Source organism: Mesocricetus auratus, unplaced genomic scaffold, assembly GCF_017639785.1.
Source record: "Mesocricetus auratus isolate SY011 unplaced genomic scaffold, BCM_Maur_2.0 Super-Scaffold_100009, whole genome shotgun sequence".
Lineage (NCBI taxonomy): Eukaryota > Metazoa > Chordata > Mammalia > Rodentia > Cricetidae > Mesocricetus > Mesocricetus auratus.
In genome coordinates this window covers 67,259,584-67,285,186 of record NW_024429193.1, presented here as the reverse complement: position 1 = coordinate 67,285,186, position 25,603 = coordinate 67,259,584, and the positions used below count along the sequence as shown (strand labels likewise).

General features: G+C 54.5%; 1 protein-coding gene across 11 annotated transcripts in view; it reads left to right on the top strand.

Moving 5' to 3' along the window:
* Positions 1–901: 901 nt before the first annotated feature.
* Positions 902–25,603, top strand: part of Mef2d (myocyte enhancer factor 2D) — a 29,020-nt gene continuing 4,318 nt past the window's right edge. Inside the window, exons 1-12 of one of the 11 annotated variants that reach the window (XM_013120611.3) lie at positions 902–1,035; positions 1,342–1,650; positions 13,269–13,369; positions 13,788–13,968; positions 14,470–14,673; positions 16,189–16,326; positions 17,297–17,507; positions 17,703–17,759; positions 19,266–19,456; positions 19,926–19,946; positions 21,013–21,142; positions 25,457–25,603. The exon at positions 25,457–25,603 is cut by the window's right edge and continues 67 nt beyond it. In XM_013120611.3, coding sequence (XP_012976065.1) covers positions 13,915–13,968; positions 14,470–14,673; positions 16,189–16,326; positions 17,297–17,507; positions 17,703–17,759; positions 19,266–19,456; positions 19,926–19,946; positions 21,013–21,142; positions 25,457–25,603 — 1,153 coding nt within the window. In that variant the 5' untranslated portion in view covers positions 902–1,035; positions 1,342–1,650; positions 13,269–13,369; positions 13,788–13,914. Of the gene's footprint in view, positions 1,036–1,341; positions 1,651–1,773; positions 2,497–4,562; positions 4,731–11,211; positions 11,447–13,268; positions 13,370–13,787; positions 13,969–14,469; positions 14,674–16,188; positions 16,327–16,375; positions 16,511–17,296; positions 17,508–17,702; positions 17,760–19,265; positions 19,457–19,925; positions 19,947–21,012; positions 21,143–25,456 lie in introns of those variants that run through there. The other 10 variants (XM_013120612.3, XM_013120614.3, XM_040752503.1 and 7 more) reach the window with 10 other exon arrangements.

Sequence of the window (25,603 nt, the reverse complement as noted above, 5' to 3'; positions counted from 1 at the left end):
ATGTGTGATGCTGTATAAATTGGGCTTCTGGAAGGAGGGACCAAGTAGGATTGAAAAGGGAGGCCAAGGGAATAGAAGCCTGCTAGCTTCCTGTTTAAGTCTCCAAGCTCTTTGCAGAACAGTCCTATTGAACTTGTCCCCATGAGCCTTGTCTGGACTCTTTTTTCCAGTTGAGCAGTCCATGAGTCATTACAGGGCAACAGGAGCACTCTGCTGTCTACTGAAAACTAGACCACTCCAAATCCACACGCACTGTGCTCACTGCCTTCATTTTACCCAAGAGGAAGGGGAGTTAAGAAATGTGCTCTGCTCTTCATAAGCAGTGGAAGGATTTGAACCAAGACAGTCTGACTCCAAGGCAGATGTTTGTAACACACCACTTGTCGCCTCTCCTAGTCTCTCCCACAAAACCCACAACAGGGACTTTGTTCAGTAACCTAGACCCTAGCTTGCGAAGAAGAGCCTGCGCTTCTGTTCTACAAGACTTTGAAGTCCAAGCCAGACTCCCGTCATTTCCTCAACCTCCAGGTAGAGCCAGGGAGGACTTGGAGACTTGGAAGTGACAGGATGCTGGACAGGAAGTCTGACCGGTCAGTGTTCAGAAGCAGTGGTGCGCACAATCTTGTTGTGAAGCTCTTAAAAATTCGCCACGCCCAGAGGCCACCAGGGATTTAAAAATTTTGTTGTTTTTTTTTTGGCTTTTTTTAAAAAAAAAAAAAAGAGAGTTACTATTTCTTCTTTAAGATGAGGTTTCTTCTTTAAGATGAGGCTTCTGTCTATTTCCTGTGAGGCAAGGGAGGTGGTGGCTGGGGTCCCGCCCCTTTAAATTGCCCCCTTGGTAGTTAAGTGCGCTGGGGCCGCAGGCACTGAAGATTAGGTCACCCGAGAATTATGCTCTGTTGCTTTAAATGTCTGGGCGTCAACCGAGCCGGGCCAGGGGAAAGGAGGGGACCTGTCACAGGTAGAGGGAGCAGCGGAGCTCCCCAGGTAACCCGGAGGAGAGAACGCGATCTGGCTTCGGAGCTTTGTCACACAGTAAGTGGAGGAGCCGGGGTCTCCCAACACTGTCTTCCCCCCCAGAAGTTATCTACTTAGACCTCTACCAACTCTGGGTCCGGGGTGCTGAGGTCCCCGCGGCCTCACACTGTCCCGCTGGCGGAGGGATCTGGGCTCCACGCGCCGCGGCCGCGCGCCCCGGAGGGGTGGGGCGCAGGCGAGGGCAGGGGGCGGGGCTGCGCCCAAGGCCGCCCTGCCAGGCCACGCCCCCACCCTGCAGGGTCCTCCCATTGGCCCCCCGCTTGTCCATCACCCTCGTCTTCCCCCCCCCTCCCGTCTCGCAAGTTAGGCTGCGCGGTGCCTACGTCGGCCTCGAGTCTGGGGCTGGAGGAGTTGCCTTTGGAGCCCGAAAGGAGGAAGGAAGCAAAATATCAACAACCGTCGAGGCGGCTTGGGCGCTCGGCCGCGTCCCCGCCGCCCGCCGCCGCCGCCCCCGCGCGCACCAGGGGGTCCCGGCCCTGCGTTGCCGCCCAGGCCGCGTGGACGCGGCGTCTTCGCTGTTCCCCACCGGAGCTGCGGCTTCGCGCATCCGAGGATACCGCGGGCCGGGCCGAGGCTCCCGGCGCCGTGACAACCCCGTTCCCCCGTGGGCTGGTGAGTCGCGACGCGCGCCGGCCCCTTTAAGAGCCCCTCCCCCCACGCCGCGCGGCTGGGCGCGGGGTGGTCTGAAGCGCGAGGGGTGCCAGGGCGCCCAGGCACGAGCGTCCCGGGCCGGGCGGGGCGGCGGCGGCGATGGTGGTGGTGCTGGGGCGGCTGCTGTGACAGCCGCGCCTGGCACCCAAGCCCCCGCCGCCTCGCGCTCTGGCGGGCGCAACGCACGTGGCTCCGGCCGCGATCTCGCACCGGTGGGGCCCCTGGGTCGGGTGTGTCAGCGGCGCCAGCTGGAGAACCCCTGGCCTGGAGTTTGCAGCTGTTCACATCTGGCAGGACCCGTCCGCGCCTCCCTTGGTCGGTGCTGGCCGAGCTGGTGCGAGTAGGGTTCGAGTGGTGAGGCTGGCCCAAGGGATTACGGTGCTCCCGGCAGAGATGGGGCAGCGAGCCCTCCTAGAGATTCCACCGAGCCTTTGGCGTTCCCAGTGGCCCTGGGCTACCCAGCTTGTCCCGATTGCCAGCTCAGCATGCGACTGACCGGCGCATTAGGGCCAGGCTAGGGGAGTACAGTGGGTGGATCCGGTATCCTGCCCTCCCCGTGTGAGTTTCCCTCCGAGGCCTAGCTGCTTTGGCTGAGTGGCGGATCTGGCGGATCTTCCCCTTCCCCCTGGCCCTCAGTGGGTCTGAGCTGCCTGACTGTGGGAAGTTTGCCGTCTGGGACGGTGACCTTGGGCTGCTCTGGCTGGATCTCGGAGAGGAGCCTACTGAGTGCGCTTGGCCTTGGGAGCTGTCCACCTTCTGTTCGCCCAGCTCTAGCGGAGGTGTCTGCGGGAGGGGAGCATTGGAGAGGTACCTGTCAGTGCTCCCAGACACCCGGCTTCTGGCCTCTGGCCATCGACCACCAAGCGCCAGTGCTTAGCCAGGCTGTCCCAGCTCCCGTGGCCTTGCCTGTGAATGAATTTCCTTCCTGCGTCTTCCAGGATGGGGGTGGGGTGGGGTGGGATGATTGTGGGAGTGGCTGAGAACCTTGTGTGGGGTGGTTGGGGGATACTGGAGCTCCTGGAGAGCACTTTTCCCATTTACCTGGGAAATGGACACTGGGACCTTGGGATCTCAGCAGTCGTAGTCTTTGTTGTGATTCCTGTGCCCCCCCACACACACCTTGTGTGTGCCTGCCGCGTGTACTGTTGTGAGACATTCACTTGGATGGCTGGCGATTTCATTCATTCCCATACCTACCAGAGTGGTCAAGCATTTTACCTGATATCACACAGCAAATCTGTATCAGAGTTTACTTTTCCCCTCTTTTTACCACAGATTTCATGCAGGGAGAGACTCTTAAGATTAACAATGAGAACATACAAGCCTTGCTCTTGGAGGCACTGGCCTATAGAAGCAGTAGGACCCAGTCAGAAAGTATGGGAAGCCTTGTGTTGGGGGATGGGCAGAGGGCTTGTGCTGCTCTGCTAAGCCCAGTGCCTGGAACAGGGTGTGGGGGACTTGGACTGGAGGCAGGTGCAGGTTGCCCATCCCCCTCTGTGTGGTGACACTGGGCTGGAGGACCCTGCTCCCTGCTCTGGCCCTCTGGCTCCTAGTGCTCATAGGCTGGGCGATCTGGCTGGCTGGCTGGCTGCCGTTATATAATCTCTCCTGCAGATTTTTTTCTTTCTTCTCCCGGTCTCCCTGGATGGCATGTGGGAAAGGTAGAGGAAATCTCCCCAAGTTGGGAGCTGGACCAGGGGCTAGGGGGTTAGGTTCACTGAGACCCCACTTGGCCCTCTGGAAAGGGGCGTCTGCCGCAGCGTCTTTAGCTCTGTGTCCTTGGCCTGGACCTCTGTCCATCTTCCAGCTTCGTCTCCCTTGCCAGCTTAGCCCCTGTCCTCCATGGCAGGCCCTGGCCTGGCACCGGTCCTTGTAAATTTTGCCACCCGCACCGGAGTTGAGTGGTTAGGCTGGCTTCTCTCTGTTGCATCCATTTCTCTGTCCCCCTGCCCAGACGGTGTGGCCTACAGAGGGAGAGCTGCAGGCGAGGGGGATACTGTGTGTGTGTCACAAATACAGTTGTTGCTATCCAGGTTCCCTAAGGGCTGATGATTTGAGGCAAGCCCAGAGCCCATTGGCAAGGGTCAGATCTTAGGCCCCTCACTTGGACTTTGTAGGATCTCTGAAGGCAGTTGACCTGAGAAAATCACCTCCTTCACAGGGAAGCGGGAAGGAGGTATGGTCAAATGCCGCACAGCCTCCGCATCGCTGTAATCACTGGTGGCTTTTATGAGGTAGTCATGGGGCCAGAGTCCAGCCAACCCTCTGTCCTTCTGTCCCAGTTTGGCGACTTACTCATGGGGGAGCGGTGGCATTAGATGCTAGGAGCTGTGTTATAGAAGCGGACATCTGGCTGTGTTGTGGCTGACACTGCCCTCTCCACAGTTAAGGCTGGATGGAGCTTGGATATCAGGAAGAACTTCCCAGTGAAGCTAGGTTGGGGGAAAGATGGCTCTTAACTTGGCCAGGAAAAAGAGGGGAGAATCTCAGGCATTCTCCAGTGACTCTGCTAAAAAGGCTTTGACCTTTGGCCTAGTGGGGCTGGTGCTATTTGGCTCCTAGAATATTTTCTCATCTCTCCCTGTCTAGGACAAAACATATTCAGAGTTGTCCCGGAGCTGTGGGAAGACTGCCCTCAGAGCCCCTTTCCCCAGAAAGCAGGCCGGGGGTCTCCTGCAGGCCCAGCTGCACCTGGCCGTCTACGGCAGGTCATGGGACACTTGCGGCAAGATGTACAGCACACCCCTGGGGGTGTGACACCCACAGAGCAGCTGTTGACTGCGGGGGTGGGGGCAGCAGCGGTAAAGATGATTAAAGGATTGGAGAGTGGGGGTGGTGAGGGACTAGAGGCAGGAAGGGGAAGGCAGTCGCACAGAACCCAGAGAGAGAGAGCCGGGCTGGTGCCGGGGTTGAGGTCAGAGCACAGATGGGCAGGCAGAGCCTGTCTGTGGAGAGCGTGCCTTGTGAGTCAGGGAGCACTGGCTCCCGTGCTGTTCTGTTCCCTGGCTAGCCACTGCCCCCACCCTGGCCTGAGCCCTCGGGTAAGTCGCCCGTCTTCTCCCTTTCAGTGGCATAGACACCTGTGTGCTTGATGGTCCGTGCTGATCTTTGTCCCCGCCCGCCTTCCCTGAGTGAGGCTACTCTGCTGCACTTGGGGGCATATCCTTAGCTTAGGAGGTCCCCAAAGCTCTCCATATCCTCCTTTCTTTGTCCTGGCTCAGCCCACATGCTACCCCTACTCCGGTTTCCAATGGCAGAATTAGGCAGCCCTGCCAGTGTGGCATGGATTGAGGAGGCTGACTGTGGCTGACAGCCCCTCTCTGTAGTGTCCTGGAGGGAGTGACCTGCCTCTGGCCTGTGGCAAACCACACCCAGGCGGGACCATATTTACTCATTTAAACTTACCCTCCCAGGAGGCCCTGAGCTCCAGGCTTGGTCACTGACCTTGGCGTGGTGCCCCTGGCTGTTCTGGGGCCACTCCCCTAGCATTGGGCAGACAACATGCCACAGGGAAGGCGTATACTGCCTGTCCCTAGCTCTCCCCTCCAGCATTACCCATGCACACCCAGTTTAACAGGGTGCATGGTTCAGAGTCAAAAATGAAGACTTTTGAGATTCCCCAGAACGGGATGAAGGAGTACCATTTGTTATCTCTGTGAAAGAGTCCAAAGCTGGGCCGGGTTCTGTCTCTGCTACTGGTATTTGGCATTGGGGAAACTGAGGCTGAAAGACGAAGGATTTATTCAGTGAAGTCCATTGTGAGGGGTTGAGGGATCTTGTCTGAGAAGGCATCTATCTGCAGGAGGGAGACTCTAGGCCACAGTACCATCTTAGTGCAGCACCCAGAGGTCTCAAGGGTGGTTTGGTGGCAGTTTTGGGGGTGCATTACTCTGACTCCTGAGACAGTAATTCCTTCAGATGTCCCCACCAATAGAAGAAGCCCCAAGGCAAGGATCTGGAGCAGGAGCCAGCAACACACAAAGGCCCCTGGAACTCTGCTTGGAACAGAGAGGAAAGGGATTGAAGGCAGCTGGGGGCAGGGCAGTCTTATCCTCTGCCTTTCCTAGAGGAAGTAGGTTCAGTGAGAAGTATCACAGCTGCACCCTCGCTTAGGACTGTCAGCCAAGACCTAGGGTGTAGGGCTAAGGACTGGAGAAATCTTTGAAGGGGCAAGACCCTGGAGTGGCGTGAGAAACAGGACCTCCTTCCCATGCAAAGCCAGCTGCCCCCTGGCTCAGACCTGCCCCGCAGATGTCCCAGGCAGGTCCTTTCCTGTTCCTCGTGAGGTCCTCCTTCCCCAGACTGGGTTTGAAGGCCAGGGGAATAAAGACAGGACAAAGGGGGTCAATGGAGGGGGTGGGGCAGATGGCAGGGGAATAGGCCTCTGGATTCTCTGTCCCAGGAGATGAAGTAAGTATGAAGTGAGGACTGTGAGCAGGGGCTGGAGTCTGGCCATGGGCCGCTCTCCTCCAGCGCGTGTGGTGGGTGAGGGTGCTTCTTCTTGCTTGTTCTTTCTCCCCTGACATCTGGACCCCTCTCTTTTTGCCCCCACACCTGCCTGCCTCTTGGCAGACTCCCCCGTGTGGTCCCCAAGCAGGCCCGTGGCCAGGCATGGAGTGGGAAACAGGTGTCCTGGCCCAGCTGTTCCTACTCTTCTCCCCACCTGTCAGCCTGCAGTTGGGGGTGGGGAGCTGAGGAGAAAGGAAACCTTCACCTGTTCCCAGGGATGGGCCTTGCTGGTAAGCCCCTGAGAGCTTCCCCTCAGAGGAAGGAACCCTCACTGCTGACAAAGTCAGAGGGGTCTCTGCTGTGTTCTGAAGAAACTGTAGGATAAGGGCGTGTTTTGATGAGAGAGTGTATTTGCCCAAGGGTGCTCAGGACCCATGGGCTAGACACCCATCTTCATCTAGTCTTTCCTTAAAGCAATAAACTAATCCCACAGGAGCTGCCTTGCCACCTTCTGCCTAGGGCTTAGAGATCCAGCCACCGCCAAGGCCCCTTTAAATCCTTGGTGCTCCTTGAGGTCACAATACCAGGAGGATTTGGCATCCCTGATTGGATTGGCCTCTTTCTAGCCTGTCTGGTCTCAGCGTGGGTCCCATTCACCTTATCCCAGAAGCCCAGCAATCGGGGCTCAGCTCTTGGTCTGTTCCTGGATGCTTGAAAAAAAAAAGTGCCCCAGTAGACCACCCTTGTGAGATTCTCCAGCCTGCTCTGTGGCCCATGTCATGCTCAGAATTCCCTACTCTTCCTGTTTCCATGGGAAGTCCCTCCACCTCTCTAGTTAGCACCGGTTGTTGCAATAGCAGACAGCCCCCAAACCAGCACTAGTGGCATCATGCTCATCCCAACGCCTGCCAAAGATGATCTGTCTTCAAGGCCCAGCTGCAACTTTCACTTCTGTCTCCTGAGACCCCAGGGGGAAGTCGAGTAGGGAGGTGGAAGGTGACACACTTAACGGTCTCAACTGCCCCCACCTCTCCTCAACTAAGGCTTCTGATGGCCCAGGTCCCTCATACACCATTCTTGTCGAGACGAGAAGAGGGCTTAGATTGCCATGGCAGGATTGGCTGTAAGAAGGATGGCAGTTAGATACCAGAATGGACTTCCCAGAGTAGGGAAACTAACTCAGCTGGGCCTTGGTTCAGGGGTATGGCTAATGTGTGGGTGTGTAACTGGATGGATGGCAGTAGACTTCCAGGTCCTCATGGGGCTGTGGTGGGAGCACAGCGCCCTCGCGACTCCCATATGTGCCCAGCTGCCTGTCTTGGCTGTTAGCTTCAGACAAGGTGAGCTTGAGTCCCACGGTCTTCTCTGAGTAGGAACCAGTCTTCAAAGTCCACCCAGTAGTCTAACTCATGTCCACTGTGTTGGACTCGCTCTGCGCAGGGGCCAGGTGGAAGAGGCCTGCTGCTACCAGCCCACCTTGAGCCCTGTCCCAGATGTTCCTAGCTAGGCTGTGCACTTCTGTTCTTCTGTCCCTTTCCCTGGACAGGAGTGACGTTCACAAGGATGGGTGCTGCAGGCTATGTCCTTGGGCTGTTTGTGCATTGAGTGTGCATTCCGACAGAGAAGATGGAGCCAGCTCTGAGGTCCTGAGTGCCATGGGTGCTGCTGCATAGGGTGGCCTGTGCTCTGGAGTGGGAAGTTGAATTTGGAGGAATAAGGGTGGAGACACTATGTAAATCGCCATGCAAATGAGCAGCAGTGAGTCATGGCTAGTTGGCCTATTAGGCAGAGCTAAAGCAATGCACAAGCTTGGGTTTCAAAAATGGGCCACACCAAAGGCAGTGACCTTGGGCCTAACCAAGACCCTTGGAGGCCCCACATTCTGGGTCCCAAAAGTGTACCAGGTGTTGCAGGGACCCCTGAAAGCTGCAACTGATACCAGGGTCTTCTGTGCTCTACCTGGCCCTGGCCCCAACAGAGTGACCCAGAGCCAGTGCTCACTCATCTGCTAGGGTGACACTTCAGAAAGCACATCTGTGTCTGCTCTCCTCTGGCCTCCGTGGGCCTTTCCTCATCAGCTGAAGGGGGCCTAGGCTGCCACTTCTGTGGAGTGCATGGCCGACTTTCTTCCTGATGGGCCTCTACAGGAAGCCCAGGAGCAGAGTAGTGGGGTAGTAGGGCATCTGGGGGAACCTCACCACTCTACCCTTCCGGTGTCCGGCCCTGGGTGAAGCTGGAGGGCCAGTTACTGATGTGTACACACAGCAGGATCTCGGTACAGGCTAGAGAAACAGACCCGGCAAACTCTTCCTTCCCTGCCTGACCTCGAAGACTCTCCCCTTTGCTACCAGGGTGCTGTCTGTCTTCTGTAGCCCATGTTGGTTCCTGAGGCCCAGTGGGGGGCTCTAGGAACTTGGCTGTGGGTGGGAGGAGGCATAGGGAGCCTCAAGGCTTGAGCTGCGACAGGAAGAATGAGAGCTGGACTGCAGGAAGGACAGGGGGTAGGACACAGGTGACAGTCCCTCATGGAGAAAACAGGATGACATTTTCCCAAGAGGTTTGCTTTGCTAGACAGGAGAGGTGGGAAGTGGGGGGGGGGGGGACAGGGGCAGGGGGATGGCCCAGTGGAAGCTAGGGGAAGGCTTCCAGCCCTGCTGGGTGCTCCTCAAGTCAGTTTCTGTCTCTACAGGGCACAGTGCCTGGGACCACCCCTCCCTAGCCATGTTTTCCTGGACTGCCCCCTAGCCCGCCCTCAGGTCCCTTGTTGGTGAGTTATAATTAGCTCACTGCCCAGGCTAAAAATAGCCCCTGCCCAGCCCCAAGCTGCTGGCGGGGGAGGGAATGGTGGGATGTGGTGGGAACCAGGGCTTTAGGTAGTCAGCCTGCAGAACTCAGAAGGGTTGGGGCCTGCACCTCTGTGTGCTGTTGGGAACTCTGGAGGAGAGGGTTAGCTTGGGGCAAGGAGGAGAGAGGAGGGCCTGGAGGGTGCCCCCAGGGCAGGCTCCTGGGCACCCCTCGGCTGCCCAGCCCAGTTGCTTTCCCAGCCTGGTGCCCTCGCTCACTGGCGCCTTCTGTCTCCTCCTGTGTCTGCATGGTCCCCACCTTGCCCACGCCTCCGCCCACTAGCAAGCAGGCTGCCCCACTGTGGGGGTGACAGGTGGATTGGATTGTCGCCCCCTCCCCCAGCGCCTGCTGCTTATTTCATGCCCTGCAGCCCTCCTGGGGAAGGGTGGAGGAGGGTGACAGCTGTCTGCAGTGCAGCCTGAGGCCCCCCAGCGGCCTGCAAGGGAGGGGGAGTGCCTAATGAGAGCAGATCCCTCCTGTCTCCTACTCCCTCAGCCCAGGGCTTGGCCTTTCTGGCCTCTGCTCCTTTGGAGCCTGCTGGTATAGGGCCCTGGAGTCAGATGCTGCATTTTAGAGCCTCAGGCAACCAGACACAGTGCTCAGGGAAGAAGGGTGTGAGAGAGCAGAAAATGGGGGTTCCTTGCTAAAGAGCTGAGAGAGGACGGAGACTTCTGGAGGAAGGATGTTCCTGCCTGGCCCTTCAGCAGTGGTTACAGGAACTAGACCTGACCCCACTCCCATCTCCACCCAGGCCCTTTACACGGGAACTGAGAGGCCTCATTCTGAAACCCCAGAGTGGTTTGACAATTGCTTGGGTACCAAGACTGTGACATTAGGGAGACAGGGGCCTATCCTCCTCTGATCCTTCAAACCAGTCCCCTTTGCTTTTCACTTGTCCCTCTTTTGTGTATAAACAGTGCACAGCACAGTTGCCATGGGATTCTAGACCCTGTGCCCCCCACCTCAACACCCCCCACCCCCCATCAGCTTCCCTACAGATCCCACCACCAGTGCTTTCTTTACTACTGCTGTGGTTGTGGCCTGCTGGGAGCCTACTGAAGGGCACTGCTGTGATACAGCTGTGGTCAGAGGTCAGCATGGGAAAGCCTGGGACCTGGCACCTCACATGTCTGCCAAGAGCTGCAGGAGGCTTAGAAGAGCAGCAGCCCAGTCCAGTGGTTGCGGCGCACACCTTTAACCCCAGCACTCAGGAGGCGGAGGCAGGAGGGTCTCTGTGAGTTTGAGGCCAGCCTGGTTTACAGAGAGAGTTCCAGGACAGCCAGAGCTGAAACCCTGTCTCAACCCTGCCCCCCCCAAAAAAAAAAGAAGAAGAAAAGAGAAGCCCAAAGGTCAGGACACGGGAGAAGAGGGGCTGGCTAGACCAGGCAGGAGCGGAGCCTGCATCTGGAGAGCAGATGCCCAGGCCTCTGGCTCCTGGCAGTTAGTTAGGTTGTGGAACAGAGGACTAATTAAGCAGGTCCAGGTGTTTGTTAAAACCTCCTGATGGAGTAGGGAAGTTGGGTCAATCTGAGGTTCTTTGTGACCGTCTCTGCTCAGACACCACTCTTCCAGAACCAAGACTGAGTTCCTAATCTTGCCCCAGGGCTTCTGAAGCAATGTGGAGCATTGCAGAGGGGACAGAGCCTGCTTTGTAAGAGAGCTTGTGGTTAGCTAGGAGGAAGGACTGCCCAAGGCAGGGTCTGCCCTCTGGTAGAGGAAGAACAGCAGTGAGCAGGCTGAGAGGCATGGGGTTATTATAAATGGCTGAGCTAGTGTAGAAGTCAGAGTTGCTGGGCCCTGGCCTCTTAGACAGGTTCCCTCTGTTAAAGGATGCTCACTGGGTCTCTCTGGCTTCCCTGCCTTCCCAGCCATGATCTCTCTCATATCCTAGCTCCCCCAGCATGCGGCAGGAATGGGGGGGCAGTGTAGGAGATCAGCCAGGGAGCTGGTTGCCAAGCGACAGTTGCCTAAGCAACCCCATCCTCTCCATCTCCATGTGCTCAGGGCTGCTCCTTAGAAGACTTAGAGTCTTACCCTCTGCACCAGCCAAGCTGAATGTAGAGAGGGACGAGGGTGAGGGTGGCAGGGTTGGTTGGAAGGTCAGAGGTGTCCAAGCTGATAGGCTTTGAGTGCAGCTGATAGCTCTGCAGAGGACAGTGAGAACAGCAGGACGGACAGAGATTAGACAGCAGAAGGGACTTCTTATGGGCTCATGTTTTCTTTGCATAGGTATTTCCTGGGCTACTTCCTACAGGCAATAGCATAGTAAAAAGACAGATCTGGTTCCTGCCTTCATGAAGCTCCAATTTTGGGGGAACCAGGCACAGAAGAGAAGCATAATTATTTGGAGGTTGTAATGCCAGAAAGATTGAGACAGTTCATGCCCCCCTGCCTGAGGAGACAGCACTGGTCATAGGCAGAAGAGAGGTTCTGTCATCAAAGATCTGTTCATGGATTGCATATGGTAAGCTGGGGACAAGAAGGAAGGCAGCCTCATGGCCACTAGGGTCAGGAGTTCCCAAGGCTGGGCCAGAGAAACTTAAAAAGCCAACTTACCATAGCAGTGTGCATTCCCACCTGCTGAGGCCAATAGGGAGACAGTTTGAGGACGGTCCTAAGAATCAGAGATAAATCTAGAAGTTCAGGCTGGAGCCTCTGCAGTGAGCTGAGCCACAGGCCAGGATTTGGGTCACAGGCCAGGAGAGGTGACTAGCAGGGCCGTCTAGGCTGCTGCTGGTCTGGGATGTGGAGGGTGACAGGAGGCAGGGACTGTGAAGCTCCTTGACTCTCAGAGTAAGGGAAAAGGCCATTGGGTCCCTCTTTTGGTGACCTTCCACACATGCAGACAAAACACTTCAGGGGGAAGGAGCTACGGTGTTCTCTGTAGATACTTAGGCAGAGTGGAAGGTAGACAGTGAATTCCGAGGGTCAGTCACGTGATTCATGATGGTTGTAAGCAGGTTGAGGCCTTCCCTCCCCCGACCCCCTCATAGTCAGGTGCCCGGTGAACTCCATCATCTACTCTGTACCCTTCAGGCCTTGTGCAATGGGCTAGAGAGGCACAGTTTTACATCCCAGTCACTGGCACCTGGCTGTTGCTGAGGAACCCCCCTGCCTGTGAGTGTGTCTGTTCATCAAATGTGTGCAGAGCCTGTGGAGGCCAGATGACATTAGATCTCCTAGGCCAGGTGGTGATGGTGGTGGCAGTGTCTGCAGCGCACACTTAATCCCAGCACTCAGGAAACAAAGTCAGGTGGATCTCTGTGGGTTTGAGGCCATCCTGGTCTATAAAGCAAGTTCCACTCGAGGGAAAAAAGGGGGGGGACATTTGTCCTGGGACCTGAACCTAGGTCCTTTACAAGACCAACAAGGGCTCTCAAATGCTAAGCCATCTCCTCCTCAGTCCTCCAGAACACCCTCTTTGCAGATTTCCTGTACCCCCCCAATTTATTTATTTGTATGTTTTTTTTTGTTTTTGTTTTTTTTTGTTTTGTTTTGTTTTTTTGTTTTTTCGAGACAGGGTTTCTCTGTGGCTTTGGAGGCCTGGAACTCGCTTGGTAGTCCAGGCTGGTCTCCAACTCATAGAGATCCGCCTGGCTCTGCGTGTTTTTTTGTTTTTTGAGGCAGGGAACTCGCTATGTAGACCAGGCTGGTCTCATCTCACTGAGATCCGCCTGCCTCTGCTTCCTGAGTGCTGGGATTAAAGGCGTGCGCCACCAGCGCCATCTATTATCTTCTTATTGTCTTTGTCAGCAAGGCTGCTGCAGCAAAGCTAAGCATTGCTACCGAATTTACAGCCTGCCATGCTGGTTCCCTGGTCCTTCACAGAAACACTGGCCTGGTTTAGGGTGAACCCGGTGATGGAGCACTTACCTAGGTTCTATACCATGCACCACAGTTATCAGAGAAAAGATTCAGACTTTGTGGTGCAGGCCTGTCACCATAGCTTCTTGGGAGGTTGAGACAGGAGGATCCCAAATTAAGGCCAGCCTGGGAAACTTAGAAAGATCTGAGCTCAAGAAATAAGAATGGGGGTTGAGGATGCAGCCAGGCAGAGCACCTTCCTAGCATGTGCAGGACCATTGGGTTCAGTCCCCAATGTGAGCTGCGGAGTTAGGGAAAACAGATTTGCTGCCCTCTGACCTAGAGTAGCTTGTTTATGTGTAAGCAGCAGGACATCCCTCCACACAAAAACTGTACTTGGGCTGAGTGAATGAAGCAGACTGATGTACACAAGCTCTGATTGGGGGTGAACATTCTATAACTCCAGCCTCCACTGTCCCCAGGTCCCATTAGTCCATGTGTGGACCCTGCTGCCAGCCTCAACTGGGCACCAGACACCCTCATTGACACCAGGCATCCTCCCTGCCTGCCGCATTCAGTCTAGGTAGGCATTAGTTCAGCACCTTCTCACTATGGCTCCGGCATAGGAGCCTCCACTGTCCAGGGGGGGGGGGGGGTAGGAGGGAGGGGGGAGTGCAATACATAGTACAGACAAGCTATTCAAAGAATAGGATGTGGGTGCTCTCCGAGAAGCCAGGAGCCCCTTATCTTCCATGTGACCTAAAGCCCAAGGAGAGCAGTGACTTGAGAATCAGCCTAGACCAAGTACCGGTCCCAGTGGGAGCCCAGCTTAGACTTAGTATTGGGGGCACATTTCCTCTACAGCCAATATTACTTTAATTTGGGGATGGGGCAGAGATGCCCCTAGTCTCTCACAGGTATAGTGAGTCTGGCTCACATCTCAAGCAACAAAGTTGGGGGTTGGGGAGTCTAACAGTCCTCTTATGACCCTCCCCTCCCAGGAGGCTGTGCAGAGGTGTTCTGCAGACCATGAACTGAACACTAGTCCCAGACATTCATGAGCACAGTGTGAGGCTCCTGACCACCACCCAGCAGCCCCTTCTTCTGGCACTAACGACCCCGGAGAAGATGGGGAGGAAAAAGATTCAGATCCAGCGAATCACTGATGAGCGGAACCGCCAGGTGAGGAGGTCCCACAGCCCCACATAGTAGATGAGCAAGGGCAGGGAGCCAACTTCTGTCACCCATGACCAGTTCTAGAAGAGGGCTTTCTTGGAAGCCCAGGGACTCACTGGAGGTTGTAACAGAGGAGTGGGTCTGAGTGGAGAGAGGAACACCTTTGTGTACCTCTTTAGCTCTGCTGGTCTGAGATGGGCCAGGGCCTCCCACCATTGCCATGCCCACAGCTCCTTCATCCCAACAGGACCCCTCCCTCTCCGTGCCTGGGAGCTGTGTTGCTCTTCTCAGTTCACGGCAGAGATGTGGCCTCCTTTCCCGTCAGAGGCTGGTGTGTCTTGGCTGTGGTCTGGTCAAGGGGTGCTATTTTGTTCCTTTCTAGACCAAGGGTTTCCGTAGACAGTGGCTAAGTCACCCGGAGAGCAGAGCTCTAGGGTTGGGGCTGTGTCCAAATACCTATGGGTAGAGTGACTGTTGTCAGCCTGGCCACCGTCTACTTTCCTGCAGGTGACGTTCACCAAGCGGAAGTTTGGGCTGATGAAGAAGGCCTATGAGCTGAGCGTGCTGTGTGACTGCGAGATCGCACTCATCATCTTCAACCACTCCAACAAGCTCTTCCAGTACGCCAGCACCGACATGGACAAGGTGCTGCTCAAGTACACGGAGTACAACGAGCCGCACGAGAGCCGCACCAATGCTGACATCATTGAGGTGCGCCTGGGCCCGCCTCTGCCCCATGTAAACCTTCTCCTGAGCCGAGGCCCCAAGGAAGGAGGGGCCTGACAGCGAAGGCATGGGGCGTGTAGCCAGTACCAGGCTTCAGCTTGACTTAGCAGTGTGTGCCAGGTCTGAGGCTCACCTGCTGTCTTCTGCTCGCTCCTTGGCGCCTCCTTCCCTCATCCTCTGGGATACTCCTTTTTGTGTCTCCCTCTTTGTTCCCACCTCTCCTTTCTGTCCTGTTCCTTGATGGGTCTGTGTGGCTCTTGCCTTCTGTTTCAGAGTCAAATTTGCAATGTTGAGGACTCAGCTTTGGGATTCATCTCTGGTCTTTACTGACCACATGGCCCTCCTCAGGCAGGTGGTCTGGCTCCTCTGGGCTCTGCTCTCTTCCACAGACTGAGCAGTGCTGGTTCACAAGGTGTTCTGTGAACAGTGAGACTACCAGCTCATGCTTCTCACTCTAGGGTGCCAACATGGGGTACAGAGGTTAAGAGTACTGGCCACTGCTATTCCAGAGGAGCCGGGTTCAATTCCCACATGGCAGCTCACAACTGCCTGTACCTCTAGTCCCAGGGGATCCACTTTCTTCTGACCCCACAGGCACCAGGCACTCATGTGGTCCACATGCATACAGGTAAAACAGACATACACATGAGATAAAATAAATACAAAAATAAGCCAGGTGATGGTGGCACACACCTTTAATCCCAGCATTTGGGAGGCAGAGGCAGGTGGATCTCTGTGAGTTCAAGGCCAGCCTGGTCTACAGAGTGAGTTCCAGGGCAGACAAGGATACACAGTGAAACCCTGTCTTAGAAAGAAAAAAATAATAAATGAAAGTAAAAATGAAGCAAGGGCTGGGGAGATGGCTTAGGTAAAAGTCTGATAACTGAGTTTAAATCCCAGGATCCCCATGGTAGAAAGAAGAGAGCCATCTCCTGCAGGTTGTCCTCTGACATGCACTCATGTACCATAGCATGTGCACACACACACACATGTAAATAAATAAATGTGATTTTAAGAAATGAAGCTAGTATCCTTACAGTTGTGAGCAGTCACCAGCACTTGAGTCTGCCACAGGTGCACCCTAAGGTCACGTGCAAGGCTTTGGCCCCTGGGTAGAGTCTGGGGTGGCAAGTGCAGTCCTTTGTGCTCTCCTGTACCCTCCTCTCCTATCTCCATCCAGTTCTCTCTCGTAGTGGAACTTAGGGGTTTGGATAGGCATAGTTCCCCACCCCCAAACACACCTTAGGGGAGCAGGCTGGGGTTGGGCTCTCCCTGGACAATTGTGGAGTATACCTGCCCCACACCAATACACTGGTTAGGTCCCACTTCACTCAGGGCCCCAAGGGAACATTGTAGGGGGGAGACTGATTCTGAGGGAGGGACTGAAGCTTCTGGAAACCATGGGAGAGAAGGTTGGAGAAGAACAGGGGGTCCTTGGGAGGAGCTTGGAGGAGGCAGGAGGACCATTGCTGGCTGGCTGACTGAGTGGTGCGGTTGCAGACCCTGAGGAAGAAGGGTTTCAACGGCTGTGACAGCCCAGAGCCGGATGGGGAGGACTCACTGGAGCAGAGCCCCCTGCTGGAGGACAAGTACCGGCGGGCCAGTGAGGAGTTGGATGGGCTCTTCAGGCGCTATGGGGTGAGCCCTCCTCACCTTTTCTGTGGTCCCCTTCCGGCCCCTTCCCCAGGCGCTGCACAAGAAGCACAGGGAGTGTGAGAGCCCTGAGGCGGACGAGGCGTTCGCCCTGACCCCCCAGACGGAGGAGAAGTATAAAAAGATAGACGAGGAGTTTGATAAGATGATGCAGAGTTATAGACTGGCTGTGAGTAGTCGCATGGAGGACAGCCTCCTGTGCTGCATGGTGTGGCTTCACCCAGCCTTGCCCGGCCCTCGGCTGCCTCTGATGGGGTACTAGGATGAGCCACGCTGGAGCTGTACTGACCACTGAGGAGTTCCTGACCTGGGTCTTGGTAACCCTCTTCTTGTAAAGTCCTTGCATAAGCGAGAGAGACAGGCATTCTCCCTCACCAACAAAAAGTGTGCAGATGCCTTGTGTCTTTGGAGGACAAAGGAGAGGATCTTCTTTGTCCCCTTGTTTTGGGGAGAGGTCCCCTTGGACTGCTTTGGCCCCCCTGCCTAAGGCCTTCAGCTTTGTTTACAGGAGGCAGGACTGCTAAAGGGAAGGGAGAGAGAGGGTGGGCTTGAGTTGTTCTGGAAGCAGGCCAAATGGTGGGTGGCCACTTAGTGAAGCCATATTCTCAGGAGTGTGTGAGTTTGGGTCTGTACGCAGGGCACTAACTTGCTCCCGGTGTGTCCTGCCTGGCTGAGGACTAACCCACCTCCACTGGGGGTACCCAGTCCTGCCTGCAGGGGGCAGAGCCTTGCTCTTCTGCCTTGGACCAGAGCTGTATTGCAAGGTGCTCCCATCTCTCTGATGGGAGGGAGGTAGGACTACAAAAGGGCTGAAGGCAGGGAGGCCAGGGTGCTGGCCCTTGGAGATATATGTAGTCCAGGAGCCAGAGAACCCTCGTGCCTACCCTCTTGGGCAGAATGGGTCCAGGGGCAGAGGTTCACCTGGCGTGACACTGCCTTCCGTCTTTCTGTCTAGTCATCTGTTCCGGCCCCCAACTTTGCCATGCCCGTCACAGTGCCCGTGTCCAATCAGAGCTCCATGCAATTCAGCAATCCCAGTGGCTCTCTGGTTACTCCTTCCCTGGTGACGTCATCCCTTACGGACCCACGGCTCCTGTCCCCCCAGCAGCCAGCACTACAGAGAAACAGTGTTTCTCCGGGCCTGCCCCAGCGACCTGCTAGTGCAGGTAAGTGGGCTGGAGAGTGAATTGCTGAGGTGGAAGTGAGTCTCTGGGCTTCCGTTTCTCAATGGCGGGTCTTCCCTTCTTCACAGCACTCCTCCTGCATGTGTATGACTCTTGGGGAAAGCCTAGTACTCCTCAGGGACCCTCCTCTTGTCCAGTCCCAAGACAAAGCTCATGGTAGCTCTGCTTTTCTTCCAGGAGCCATGCTGGGTGGAGACCTCAACAGTGCTAATGGAGCCTGTCCTAGTCCCGTTGGTGAGTGTGGCTGCCTTCCGCTGGGTGGCTCAGAGGGACCTAAAGGGAAGGGGAACAGAAACGACAAGGCCTGAGCAGGAGGCATCAGAAGATTTTTAGGACCCTGGATTTTTTGGCTTTTCGAAACAGGGTTTCCCTGTAGCTTTAGAGGTTGTTTTGGAACTTGCTCTGTAGACCAGGCTGGCATTGAACTCGCAGGGATCCACCTGCCTCTGCCCCCCAAATGCTGGGATTAAAGGTGTGCGCCATCAACGCCCAGCCAGGCCCCTGGATTATTTTGGTGTCTACAGCAGTGACTAGTTAGCAGAGGTGTAGGTCAGGAAAACTAAGATTGCATCTACAGTCTATTGACGTGGGAGGTCTAGGAGACAAGTCTCACTATGTAGTCCTGGCTGGCCTGGAACTTGCTGTGTAGACCCAGATGGTGTCAATTCATAGAATCCATCTACCTCTGCTACCTGAGTGTTGGGATTAAAAGTGTGTGCCACCATGCCTGACTATGGTCCAGCATTTTCAAATAAGAGGGGCATCTTGCTGGGATCAGGACTTGCCTAGATAGATGGTAGGCATGCACCAGCCATGCACACAGGATCTGTGCTCCCGTGGAGTCACCATACAGATATGTACCTGTGGGTATACATACCAGAGCCACAGAAGGAAACTACTGCTGCCTCTGTGCTCAGCCACTGCCAGCCAGTTTTGATCTTAGTCTGTGCTGGTGTCTGGCTGGTGACCTTCTAATGTCACCATTGACGTCCCCTGTCATTCTTGCCATTCCCAGAGTGATCTTGGAGCTGGGATAGAGACAGCAACACACTTTGAGAGTAACTGTGTGCTCTCAGGGGACAGAGCAAGGTGGGATTTCACACTGTAGTCACCACCTACATTCCTGAACCTTAGACTCCCCCAGCTCAGTCTCAGCCAATGAACGACCCCTTTCCTGTCCTGGTTATTATGGGTCCTGTGGAAAGGGAGTGGTGGTGAGGGTGCCTCAACAATAGTTGTGCATTGGAGTCACGAGATTATGTACTAGAGGTATGCCCCCTCATTTCCTTGCCCATGGGCCCTTGAGCCCAAAATTGGGAACTCAGTGAGGTGACCTGACAAGGAAACAATCTAGGTGGTTAGCTTGCCCTGGTGACCTGGCTCCTTAATGAAGACCAGATCATAGCCTGCCATCTTTTCCCACTCTAGCACTGGGCATCCTATGTGGAGTGGAGGGAGGGTCTAAGCTGGGCGGGCAAAGGCGTGGCTGTAGGGGGGACAGGACTGGGGATGCTTTTTAGCTCCACATCTGGCCCCACACTCCCATGGCCCCAGCACTTTGGCTTGGAAGCTGAGTTTGGGCTGAGATAGTTGGGGACCAAGGCTTTAGGCTGTTGAGTGCCCACGTGAAACCATAGCCTGCCTCTGAGACCCTCCAGGTGACAAATATGCCTGTCTGGGGTAGTTGGCGGGGACAGAAGGCAGGCCAGCATTTTCCCTTTCCTCATCTCACTTCTCCAGGGAATGGCTACGTCAGTGCCCGAGCTTCCCCTGGCCTCCTCCCTGTGGCCAATGGCAACAGCCTAAACAAAGTCATCCCTGCCAAGTCTCCACCCCCACCCACCCACAACACCCAGCTTGGAGCCCCCAGCCGCAAGCCTGATCTTCGGGTCATCACTTCCCAGGGAGGCAAAGGGTTAATGCATCATTTGGTGAGTGGGTTTCTGGGCCATGGCAGCAACAATGGGGAGGTGGGAAGTGACCTCTAGCAAGAGAAATGAAGGTTAGTGGTCTGTAGGACTGGGGAGCGGGAGAGAATAGGGTGTTTTGTTTGTTTGTTTGTTTGTGAACCTTTTCTTCCCTGGGGCCTTCTGTGAGGTTAGAACACAGTAGTGCTGGCCGGAGGGTAGTAGAAATGAACAGGGGCTGGGAGAAGGGGCTTTGTGATGGAGAGAGTGATACAAAGAATTCACAGTGCAGCATGAGCATAAGGACCGGCTCACGCTGGCTGATGGAGGTCAGGTTACAGCATTTTCTGGATATCAGACGGCCAGAATGGCTAATACATCCTTCTGGGCCAGAAAGAACACTCTGCTCTCAGGCAGACAGGTGGATGGGGTGACTGTGGGAAGGACAGAAGCCATAGCCTGAACATCCTCTTGGTTTTGTTTCTGCTCCCAGACTGAGGACCATTTAGATCTGGTAAGTGTGGCTGAGATCTTAGCAGTGCTTTTGGGTTCCAGCTTTGCCCATGTTATTCAAACTACAGCATGAGTATGAGTGTCATCTTCTCCCTGTGTGTTTAATGTGTGGTGTTTAGTTCCTGGCTGTTTGTCAGGGGCTGTGCTTAGAGCTGAGTGAGGTACTGAGGTGAATGGGGCAGCAGGAAGGACTGGACATGGCATGCATGTGCTTCTGCGTGTGCACGGGTGTCCGTGTTTCACCACATTTATTCAGACACGTATGCGTGTGCATCTGGAAAAGAGCATGAGGCACTCCCCCGGCCTTTGGGGCCCCGGCCAGAAGCATTGGAACCCAAGATACCGACCTAATCCTTACAGAAAAATCTAGGAAAGTCAGTTTTCCAGGGGCAGCTGAGCCCTGAGGCAGGACTGGAATCGTTCTTAGCAAGCACTCCCCTGCCTGCTACTCCTGCCCTGAGCCGGTCTCACAGGCCTTGTACAGCGCTCCATGCTTGCATACTCACCGTCAGCCAGGAAAGGGGGGTGCTTCTTCCCCAGCTTGCTGACAGGAGGCCAGAAAGGCTGGAAAAGGCAAGCGGGCTTTGGCGGCCAACACACCGGCAGTTTCGGCCCCAGCGTGGAGTTGGAATAAACAAGTGACTCAGCAGCAGATGGAGCTGACAGCCCTAAACACATGTGTGCATACATGCCGTCACATGCCACCCAGATCCCACATTCCATTCTCAGACGCCAGGGTACATCCAGGGCATCTGCTGCTGTAATGGGTATAGAGGAGACCCCAGCGGTTCTAGCCCAAGGGAGACCACAGCTCTTGCTTCTGTCCCTCCACCCAGGAGCCAGGGCTGTGTTCATGTTGAGCTCCAGGCCGTCCCTTGCCTTCCTTTCTGCATGGGTGCAGATGCAAGGGAATCTGTGCATGCTTCTCTCTGTGAGGCTTCTAGCCTTTGCTTGTGTGTATGGTGCCTCCCTTGGAATTTAGGGGCCTAGTTCACATATGGTATGGGGGACCACCTTGAGGCAGCCCACCCATTTGCCATCTCTTGACAGACAGTTTTCTCCTACAGAACAATGCCCAGCGCCTTGGGGTCTCCCAGTCTACCCACTCGCTTACCACCCCAGTGGTTTCCGTGGCAACACCAAGTTTACTCAGCCAGGGCCTCCCCTTCTCCTCCATGCCCACTGCCTACAACACAGGTGAGTGTTCATGTAACTTGGTACATTATGCACTTGTACTTAGGACAGGTGAGTGACCAGAGAAGGAGAATGAGAATGCTGGATAGGCCCCGGTCTACAGAAGGTCCTCCATCAATCAGTGTTGTAGTTAGTAGACCAAACAAATAAAAACAGGGTGCCAGGCTGGGGGTGTGGCTGAGTTGGTAAAGTGTTTAACTTGAAGGCATGCATCCTTGGGCTCGGTTTCTAGCACTTCATAAGCCAGATGTGATAGCACATCTGTAACCTGAGCACTCAGGTGGTGGGTACCAGAGGGTCAGAAGTTCAGTGTTACCCTCAGCTACAAAGGGAGTAAGTCCAGCTTGAGCTTCACGAGACTTGGCTAAAGAAAGGGCTCAGTTAGGAGTCCTTGCTGCTCTCCCAGAAAGCCACAGTTGAGTTCCCAGCACCCACATTGGGTTACTCACAGCTACTCACACCCTGTAACTCCAGCTCTAGGAATCCAAGACCCTCTTCTGGCCGCTAGGCACGTACACATGTGTGGCATACACACATACACATACATACACAAAGTAATATTTTTAAAGTTTATAAACAGAGAAATAACAAAATTCTTGGGTAAATTTGAGCTTCAGATAAAACAAGTATATTCTCTGTGCTAAAATATATCCCAAAGACATGATTATGATTTTTTTAATGCATTGTTTCTAGAAGTCTGCTTTGAAGTGAGTATCTTTTACTTTTAGCATAGGTGCTTATGGAAGAGTAACCCCTGTCCAGTGTTGGGGGTGAGGGGCAGGATGGAGAGGTGGCCCGAGCAGATGATTCAGGCCACCAGGCTAATAGACTTGAGGTTTGAACCCGGGGAGGAGAACATGATCCGTGCACAGGGCCTCCTGGGGGTGCAGAACAAGGGAGCCGGCTGCTGGGGTGCAGAGTGGGCTTGTTCAATGCAGCAGTGGGGGCAGGGCAAGGCTGGCGAGGGCTGGATGGGTCTGAAGGGGACACGGGAAAGGCCTCTGGATAGAGCTGGTGGGGCGTGCGGTGCACGCTGACATGGGTCCCCAGTCACCCACACCTTCCCCCAGAACAGTGTGCGGTGCTCCCGGCCTTCCTTGCCAGCCTTTTACTCTGCGCTGCTGTGTCTGTCAGAGACCTGCTGGTGGGGAAATGCTTTGTCACCTGTTTTCAGAGCTTTTGGCTGTAGGCTCGTTCCCAACAAGGTGGCCATTTCCCACCTCAGCCACTGGCCCTCACAGTTTAGTGACCTAGGCTCAGACTGTTTGTGTGGTGAGTGTAAACTCTCCCACCTCCCTAAGTCCTCTTAAAGCTGAGGCAAGTTAAGGTATAGACTCCACTACCGATATCCACAAACCCCACCTTTGCCCTCCTTCCCCGCAGTGGAAGAAATCCTGAGTGGGAGACGGCAGCCTGGTTCATGCTTCTACAGGGACAGGCTATTGAGTCCAGGCAGACTTTCCTGCCCGAATGGCTGGGGAAAGGCTGCTTCAGAAATGGCACCCTGTGGGCCTGTCTCCTGTCAGGGATATTAGTAGATGAGAGGACTATGAGGCTCTTCTAGCCTGCCCCCACCCCACCCCACCCCACCGCAAGGGTAAGGAGAAGTCTTCCTAAGTCTAACAGGAGAATGGGCTAAACACAGCTCAGATCTCCTTGGAAGCTTTGTTTGGGAATCCTACCATGGTGACCCTGCTTTTCCCATTCAGTCTTGTGAAAGAGGAGGGAAGTTAGTGTACATCAGTGAACCTGAAACAGGCTCTTGACAGAGCTGGCCATGGACTCTTGTATCACTGGGGTGTCAAACAGCTTTGGCCTCCGAGAAAGCAGGGCTCTAGTTCCTATTGCCACAGGGGTAGCTAAGCAGTCTTCTGTCAGCAGAAGACATTTGTGGGTACCCCATATAGTGTAAGCCAAACTCCAGCAGGTGCTGGGTCATCTACTCTGGTAATATTCTTCATAAGAGATGGGCCCAGCCCTTGTGGACACAGCTTTAGAGGTCTGTCTGTGAAGACAGCCAGATGGACTGGGGCTTGACCTCGAGGCCCTTAGGAAATAGCTTTCCAGTAAATAGAGCTAGTGTGGTGGGATGGGGCAGGACTAAGAGTTGGGTTGTTCTGATCCCTCCCTAGGTCCTTGAGCAAGGCCCTGCGCTGTTCTGGACCTGGCTTCTTCCTTGTTTTAAAATAAGCATTAACTATAGTTAGTCCTAGGCCCATATTTTGCTCTTACACCACTCTTTTTTTTTTTTTTTTTTTTTTTTTTGGTTGGTTGGTTTTGGTTTTTGGGTTTGGGGCTTGGGGTTTTTTTGAGGTCGGGTTTCTCTGTGTAACCCTGGCTGTCCTGGAACTCACTGTGTAGACCAGGCTGACCTCAAACTCAGAGATCCACCTGCCTTTGCTCCCAAGTGCACCACCACCAGCTCTCTTACACTGCTTTTTAAAACCAGGAACCAGGTGTCTGGAGACATGGGTCAGCAATTAAAATCACTGACTGCTCTTCAGAGGACCTGCGTTCAGTTCCCAGCACCAACATGGTAGCTTATAACTAACCCCAGTTCCAGGGCATACGACACCCTCACACATACATATATGTAGATGAAACACCAATACACTTAAAATAAGAATAAATTATTTTTTTAATTCTAGGAAAACTTTAAAAACATAAAAAACAAAAGACCTAGTAATTGGCATTGACCAGGCTATAGTGAGGCTGGGTATAGTAGCACACACCTTTAATCCCAGCACTCAGGAGTCAGAGGCAGGCAAATGTCTATTAGTTGAAAACCAGCCTGGCCTACATACTGAATTCTAGGTCAGCCAGGGCTACATGGTGTGACCCTGCCTCAAACAAACAAACAAACAAACAAATAAGATTGTTGGAGAGGTTTGGAGTGCAGAGCAGATGAGTGGGTCAGTGGTGAGTTCTTGTTAGCATGTTCGAGGCCTGCATTGTGAGAACAATAAATAAAGGCAGTGAAGTAGCCAGGGCTCTCTGGAGTGCTACCACGAGCAGGCAGCTCCTCAAACCTGAGGCTCCTCCATCTTCTGAGAGCAGTTGTGCCTGGTCAGTCGTGGAGTGTTCACTAGGAGCTCAGTGCTGTTGCTGTCCTACATGCCTTCTGAAGAACATGCCACCTGCTGATGGCTCTGCTGTAGGAGGGGTTGCTAACCCTGCTGAAGACAGTATTTGCCCCAGATCTCATAGTGAGTGGAGGTTGCCAAGAATCTCTCCTCATCCTCGGAGCTGTGGATGTTACAGAGGTCAAACTCTCTTCCTGCACAAACAGGGCTATAGCAAGTGACCTTCGATACACTGTGGAACATAAGTTGGGGTGACTGGACAGTACATCTCTTTCTAACATGTCTTCCCACTGTGTTCATATCTGTGGCTTTTGTGGAAGGTTTTTTTTTTTTTTTTTTTTTTTTTTGAGACAGGGTTTCTCTGTATTGTTTTGGAAGCTCTCCTGGAACTCGCTTGGTAGTCCAGGCTGGTCTCGAACTCACAGAGATCCGCCTGCCTCTGCCTCCCGAGTGCTGGGATTAAAGGCGTGCGCCACCACTGCCCGGCTGTGGAAGATATTTCTAAATACCTCAAATAGCATGAAGCATGCTAGAGCTGTGGGAATGGGTGAGGCACTTAACTGGTCACCTGTTAACAGGGCAGATGTCAGTGTTTTCCTTAAGATCAGTGCTAAAGACAAAGCAAGTTCCCCCATGATGCAGTGTCCCCCAGGGTAGGCCCTGAAGCCCCTCTCTGCTTCAGGGACATGAGTAGTGGATGGCAGACTCTTCTGTCTCTATGCAAGCAGCAGCTTGAGCCCTGTTTTTGTTGTTGTTTGGTTGGTTTTTCGAGACATGGTTTCTCTGTGTAGCCTTAGCTGTCCTGGAACCTGCTTTGTAGACCAGGCTGGCCTTGATCTCACAGAGATCTGCCTGCCTCTGCTTCCCAAATGCTGGGATTAAGGATGTGAGCCACCGCCGCCCAGCTTAGCTTGAGCCCTGTTGAGGGAGAGTCTAGACATGTGGGATGCCTGTGGCCACTGCTCCCAGAGCTCTCTTTGGCCTGACACTGGACAGGTGAAGAGTCTGCTGTTACACCCACACTGAGCCGTCTCCATTGCCTTCCTCATTTGCTTATAACTGTCCTGACAAAAGAAGTACTTGATTGATTTTTAAAACTGATACTATTTTAAATCTGTGAGTGTCATTTTCATGAATGTCTTCATTTCACATCTGTGGTTCGACAGCAGCTACCCTCCCCAAAGGGGTGGGTGAGGAGCTCCCCCTCAGGTTGCCCTCCTTTCTCTTACTACAGATTACCAGCTACCCAGTGCAGAGCTATCCTCCTTACCAGCCTTCAGCTCACCTGCAGGGCTGGCACTAGGCAATGTCACCGCCTGGCAACAGCCCCAGCAGCCCCAGCAGCCACAACAACCACAGCCTCCACAGTCACAGCCACAGC